Consider the following 6619-nt stretch of genomic DNA (forward strand, 5'->3'; position numbering starts at 1 on the left):
TCTTCATCCTTTCAGCATCATAATCTTCAAGTGCTACCTCAAGTTACTTCTCCAAACTCATATCCATAGATTTTGGATTCAAGATCTTCCTCAAGTTGTTAAACTTCCTCTGAGGCACAAGGCTCTGAAACTAATTGTTGGAATCCAAGAACACTGAGAGAGGGGGGCTGAATCAATATTCTACCAGAATGATCAATTTTAACCTTATTAAAACATGCATTCACCAACCGGTATACCGGTACATATAGAATTGAAAGAAGTGAGGCAACCAATAAGCCAATCACTGAAATGGATACCATAACACAGAGAATATACGTGGAAAACCTCAAAGAGGAAAAACCACAGTGGGATTTGTGACCCATAATATCAATCCACTGGCCATATGAAGAGATATTACAAAATATAGGGGCCTGCACTTGCAGGAAGGCTTGCAGTCTGGAGCACACTGCTCAATCACAAAAGGAGCCTCACTAACTACATACAAATCTAGACTATAATCCAAAGAAATGATTGAGCCACAATGATAGCATCTTCTATGCCTGAATACAGTTCTTGTTAAGCTTTGTCTGTTCCGGTTTGAAACCCTAAACCCTTACTGGAATACCCTCTTACATAAAAATCCTCACATACATGATCTCTCTCATATATTTTGCATCTCTACTACATTCAATAACCTTACATATCCATATCCTTGTCTATACATACATATTACAAAATGATCTAATCAACTGACCTATATACCCCTTTACAATCCATCATGCCTTATGTCGGCTTACAAAGATAATTACAATATGAATATACATGTTGGCTCAATAACATAAACACGTGACTATCAAAAACAATTGTCGATGTCAGATCTCCCAAATGATATCTACCTCCAATACCGATAACCTAAATGTGAACCATGTCAACATGCAATGCGGTAACCAAAGAATTCTTTCCAACCTGTCGGTGTCGGTACCAGTGAAGTGTTTGTCGATACACAACTAAACCAAAATATGAAGCCGGAACATGTTGCCATGTTGCCATCAATGACAACATATTGAAACCAACCAATTGAGTGTCAATTGCCAACAAATATTACCAAGTTAATCATCACATTAAAGTTGAGGAAATTTAATAGATCTGGCCACAATTCAATTAGGGAAAAGGGTTGAGATATCAATTAAATTTACATATAGGCTATCTCCCCTTTTTGAGTGAAAATTAGATGTGAATTGTAAGGTTTAGGGAAAAGCAATGGATACTTGAAGTGAAACAATAAAATCAAAATGCTACAGATGTTAGACAGAGCCATATACAAGGATCTGATAGGGATCTAAGCAAAAGAAGAGGATCAGAATTTGTTTATAAAAAAATTGGGCAGAATTGTCAAGACCGTGGTGGTAGGTTGTCATGGTCCTATAACTTTCTGACATGCAAGTGGGATCTTTTCTAGATCGGGGAGATGCACTGGCCATTGTTGAAAGATCAGGCAAAATTCTCAAAATCATGGTGGTAGGTCGCCTTGGTCCTCCGCTTTTCACTTCTCCAAAATTTGAACTTCTTTGTCGTCGTCAACTATATCAGAATCTTGAATCACAACTCCTGAATCAATTTCTTGCACACTGAAAGAAAGGGAAAAGGGGTTGTGGATAAGGGTTTACCTTAAGTCAAACCCCAGTTTAGGAATTACACTTGAATTTAATTGAAGTATGAAATGTAAATACTGAAGTAAATGCTAGAAGATATACCTCTAATCTGCAATGGTAGATAGAAAATTGATGATACAATGCTCTTTAGATGTGATTACGGATGTTGAATGCAACAACATGACAAACACATGAACATGAATGACCTAATCAAACACACATGCTTGCATAAAGATTGATGTGACTTTGCTCCATGATGCTTGAAGGATATGGTGGGATGAAATGCTTCCTTGAATGCTTGAGAATGTTTAATGATGAATGCTTTACAGATGCACAAATGATGGGGTATGTGTGTTATGTTCAAATGAATTGATAAGATGTCCTTATATAGAGCTCCCTAGGTAAATTACCGATTAGGCTGACCTCCAATGGTTAAGTGTAGCCACAAGGACCAAAATCCATCGGGGAGGGAGAATCCCTACCCATTTTTAAAATGAGCCATGTTTAAGGAAGACTAGGGGGTCATGGCACCATAGTCCAAATAGGGGCACCATAGCACCTTTGTCCTCCAAAGGAAAGACAAGAAGCCACCAAACAAAGGGAGCATAGTTGTGGGATGCGGTCCACTCAACCATGTACACAAGTGACATCAAGTTCAAAGTAAGGAGGGCCAAAACAGGCCTAGGGGGAACTGAGATAGGACACACTAAAGTAGGAGCACAAATATGAGGTGTGAATTGTAACGGTTACAATTTTAGATGCTACAAGTATGATTGGTCATGTGCAAGTAAGGAGAAGTAGTTCCCCACATTTACATTTTAATAGACCAATTATAATTATAATAAGATGCTTTATGGGCTTTTCTTTTTTTTTAATCCAGAAGGATTTTCCTCCCATATATGTTGTGTAATGTGTTAAATTTATGCTTCCATATTTCTCATTTTATTTATAATGATTAGTATCAGGTAAGATTCTAAGTTGTTACATCCAACTTCACCAAGTTTATATCATTTATAGATTGCTATGGATTCAGGCATAGTAGTTTTGTGTTGTTATATTTGTTGTTATATGTCATATTTTGAATGTATTTTAATTTTCAATCAAAATAAGAAAAATTATAGAATTTACCTTCCTCTTGTTGGCCTCATTTGTTGGTCTAGATCATTAATGTTACTGTTACTTTAAAATCATAAAGAAATCTAGATTTACAAGATCTGATTAAAATAAACAAATCAAAATTTAACTAAACAATATTGGTGGATATTGGTGTATATATTATCACCAAATGACAATGACTCAACATTAATAACTACCCTGAATCAACACACACATAAACTTACATTTCACTTGTCCTATTTTATTACTGTCATTGCATAATTAGATATCTTCCCCATAATGCTTTCCCTCCATCAAGAAAGTGACCTTCTTATGATACTATCCATCCATAAAATATGATGAGTTGAAAAATTATGTTAATTCTAAAATAGCATAATAAACGTACCTATACTTAAATTGATTAATTAATAATAGATTAAATATAACACAAAATAGCACGCAAAATTCACCAACAAACCAATCAAATGAGATAAAAATCAATTCAGAAGTTTAATAATATCTCATGTAAAAAAAAACATGAAATCCAACAATTAACACCTATCATATCATATAATAACAACCATCTCACCTTCAGTGTAGCTATTGCATTGAAAAATTAGTAAATAATTAATATCATGTTTTAAGTAATAACTCACGTTCCAGAGAACTAAAACTAATATAAATAAGGTGGGAAAATGTGTACAGAGACACCCCTTTAATACGGTGGAAAAGTGAGCCAAGGGATGCGTGGAGGATATTCTGCTTATGGGCGTGCGGGGTAGGGAATGACAAGTATGCAAACCTATTTGCCTTTCTCTCCTCTCCAGTCTCTTGCCTTCACTTCACTGTCCAGAGTGAGTGAGAATAATTTTTTGGCAGAAGATGCAGATGCAGATGCAATTGCAGAGGCACACATTTGCATTGAGAAATGTAAACCAGATTCAGAGGGCGCCATTGTCATCGCCACAAGTGGTGACAATGAAAGCACAGATGAGAGAAATCCATTCATTGCTGAAATGGGTTGATGATGTAAAGGAGGGAGGAATGCGGAAGAAGAAATTGGTGTACAATCACGAAGACTGGTTAAAGCACAGGAGCTCCACCAGGCACATTCGGCATTTCATGTCCAGTCTGTCCTCCCGCGTCATTCTGTCACTCATACCGCCTGTGTGCATATTTACAGGCATAGCAGCGCTGGTTGGGGCCTATAACACGGTGGTGGGGGAATATGGGTTTCTATCATTACCTCTGATTCACGCCAATTCATTGCCCTATCAGCTCACGGCCCCTGCTTTGGCTCTGCTGCTCGTCTTCCGCACCGAGGCCTCTTATGCTCGCTATGAGGAGGGCCGAAAGGCATGGACCAGAGTAATTGGGCTTGTTACGGACTTTGCAAGGCAAGCCAATACCGGGATTCGCCATCCCGATGATACCCATCTCAAGCACCAGCTCTTAGACTACATTATGGCCTTTCCCTTCGCTCTCAAGGTTTCTCTCACTTCTTTTTTCTCATTCTCGCCTCATTTTATGATACTTGGGATTGGACAAAATTAACCTTGTCAGAGCAGGGCATTTTTGTCCTGTCCACTCTTATCTGCTTTGCAATTGCCCTGGCACACTTTCCGATGGGGAAAATTTGTATGATGAATATGAATACTGATTTAGATTATGATTTAAATATCCAAGTTTCGTGCCTAATTTTGGAGATTGTTGTATAATAGTGTCCACTGCTGGAAAAACATTTCCTTTGACGTCCATGAGGTTTTCACAATACATTACATTGAAAGGGTGCTTCCCCAAATCTTAGGATGAATAGGAATATTGTGTTAGGGGATGGTGTAACTATCTGGGCTTTGTGCCTAATTTTTGAGTTGCTGTATAACAATGTCTGCTGCGGGAACAGCATTTGCTTTTATGTACATAAGGTTTTCAGAGTCCATTAGATTGAACAGGAGCTTCTGGAAAATTGTAGGATGAATATAATTACTGCTTTAGATAATGGTGTAACTATCTGGGTTTGATGCCTAATTTTCAAGTTTGCTGTATAACAATGTCCACTGGTGGAAAAGCATTTCCTTTGATGCGTATGAGATTTTTGTAGTCTCTTAGATTGAAAAAATTGTGGATAACAACATTTCCTTAGTTGCATCATCAATTTTTAACACTGTACAAATAAAAGTGGGTACCTGGCCAAAGACTGTAGTTTGGCGGTTTGGTTAAGGATACATATACACAAAGAAGATATTGCAAGTTCTGTTACCCTGGTATTGGTCCATATTTTTATTACTCGAATTTTATTTGTATTACTCTGTTATGAGCTTTGCTACTTAATGATAAATCTCTTTATGTCTTCCAGTGCCACATTATTTATGGATCCGATATCCGATGTGATTTAGAAAGGTTCCTTCCAGAAAATGATATATCTGTTGTTCTCAGTTCGCAGCATCCACCTAATTGTATCATTCAGTTTATGTCCGAATGTTTGAGGCAGCTGCACTTGAATGATCATGAACGCCATAGTTTTGTAAGCTTTGCACCCAAACTACTCTGCTTCATTAATTCTTTATATTTCAGATGGCTCTTTTTCAATTTGAGCATTCAAATTGACAAATCCTAAATAATTTATTAAAATCTGATGAGATGTTTAGTTTTCAATCTTACAAGTTTATGTCTCACACTTCTCTTGTCAAATGTACAGGATTCACATTTATCTCAATTCAATGATAGTATTGCTGTTTGCCAAAGTCTCATTGAAACACCAATTCCACTATCCTATACTCGTCTAACATCAAGGTTTTTAGTCCTCTGGCATCTCACTCTTCCCATTATCCTTTGGGACCAATGTGAGTGGATAGTTGTACCAGCTACATTTATCAGTGCAGCATCTTTGTTCTGCATCGAAGAAGTATGTTCCCATTTTACCTTAATAAGATCTAATTTATGGTATCAAGAGTCAGTCTATGCTTATGTTTTGTGCACCAATACTTGTACCATGTTGTAGGTTGGAGTTCTAATTGAGGAGCCTTTTCCTATGCTTGCATTGGACCAAATCTGTTCCTTGACTTCTGACAACATTAGGGAAATGGTTCGGATCCAGAAATTAATTGATGAACGTTTGCATACAAAGGAAGGAAAGCTTTTCGCAGACAAGCTTGGTTCAAATGGTATTGGAAGGGAAAACAGACAGGAAAATCTCAGAATATAAAAGTGCCTGCAAAGTATCCTTGATTACTTCCAATATGTTGGTATCGGAACTGAAAATTCGAGTCATGTGGAGGTAATTCCTAAATTGATATTAGTAGAAAAGCAATAGATAATGATTACAGGTTTACACAGGCTTTGAGAACATATAAGCAAAGGATTACATATGAATGCAGAAGTAGAATTACTGAGGTGCAGATTAAGCACTGAAACTCAGTCAGTCAAGCTTTGTTTATATAGGATGGACGGACTGGGAAATAATATATCCATATTACCTTATGCACTCTTGTAAATGCTAGCTATAGCTGTGAGCCATTTTGGCTTGAATGTCAGGGATTTACTTTTGACTGAAACTGAACATTGGGCTGATTCAGCTCAAGTTAAGCAAAGCTCAAGTACAATCTAGATTATATATTAACTCTCTTTTACTTTGCTATAGAAATATCATCGACACTTTTCTTGTATTCAACTGACAGCAAGCTTTTCTATTTTCCAATCTTCGTTTTGTATGTGTGCTTCCATACAACTTGATAGTTCTTTTCTTAACAACACACTAATTTTTTGTTTAGATGATTCAGTGCACACATGGACATCCAAAAGCAGTCTAAGTGTCTACATCGGTGATTTGTTTGTGTACTTTGAACTAAACGAAGTACATATCTATTTTGAGACCAGATACAAAATGGCACAAT

General features: G+C 36.9%; 1 protein-coding gene across 2 annotated transcripts; it reads left to right on the forward strand.

Moving 5' to 3' along the window:
• The first annotated feature begins 3434 nt into the window (after nt 1-3434).
• LOC131030631 (voltage-dependent chloride channel 1, chloroplastic) lies at nt 3435-6396 on the forward strand. Of its 2 annotated transcripts, none has more exons than XM_057961536.2 (4): nt 3435-4214; nt 5083-5250; nt 5425-5631; nt 5805-6396. In XM_057961536.2, the coding sequence occupies exons 1-4, from the start codon at nt 3609-3611 to the stop codon at nt 5832-5834; spliced, it is 1011 nt and encodes a 336-aa protein (XP_057817519.1). In that variant the 5' UTR covers nt 3435-3608; the 3' UTR covers nt 5835-6396. The 2 variants fall into 2 exon arrangements, with proteins under 2 accessions (XP_057817519.1, XP_057817509.1); XM_057961526.2 differs by having other exon boundaries at nt 3436-4214; nt 5728-6396.
• The last annotated feature ends 223 nt before the right edge of the window (nt 6397-6619 follow it).

The sequence above is a fragment of the Cryptomeria japonica genome, chromosome 4 (assembly GCF_030272615.1).
Source record: "Cryptomeria japonica chromosome 4, Sugi_1.0, whole genome shotgun sequence".
Lineage (NCBI taxonomy): Eukaryota > Viridiplantae > Streptophyta > Pinopsida > Cupressales > Cupressaceae > Cryptomeria > Cryptomeria japonica.

Excerpts from the sequence above, each read along its gene's own strand:
- LOC131030631 (XM_057961526.2), top strand. The coding sequence starts at position 3,609 with ATGCAGATGCAGATGCAATTGCAGAGGCACACATTTGCATTGAGAAAT. Across the intron at positions 4,215-5,082 it reads CCTTTCCCTTCGCTCTCAAG|TGCCACATTATTTATGGATC; the intron begins GTTTCTCTCACT and ends TATGTCTTCCAG. Across the intron at positions 5,632-5,727 it reads CTTTGTTCTGCATCGAAGAA|GTTGGAGTTCTAATTGAGGA; the intron begins GTATGTTCCCAT and ends ACCATGTTGTAG.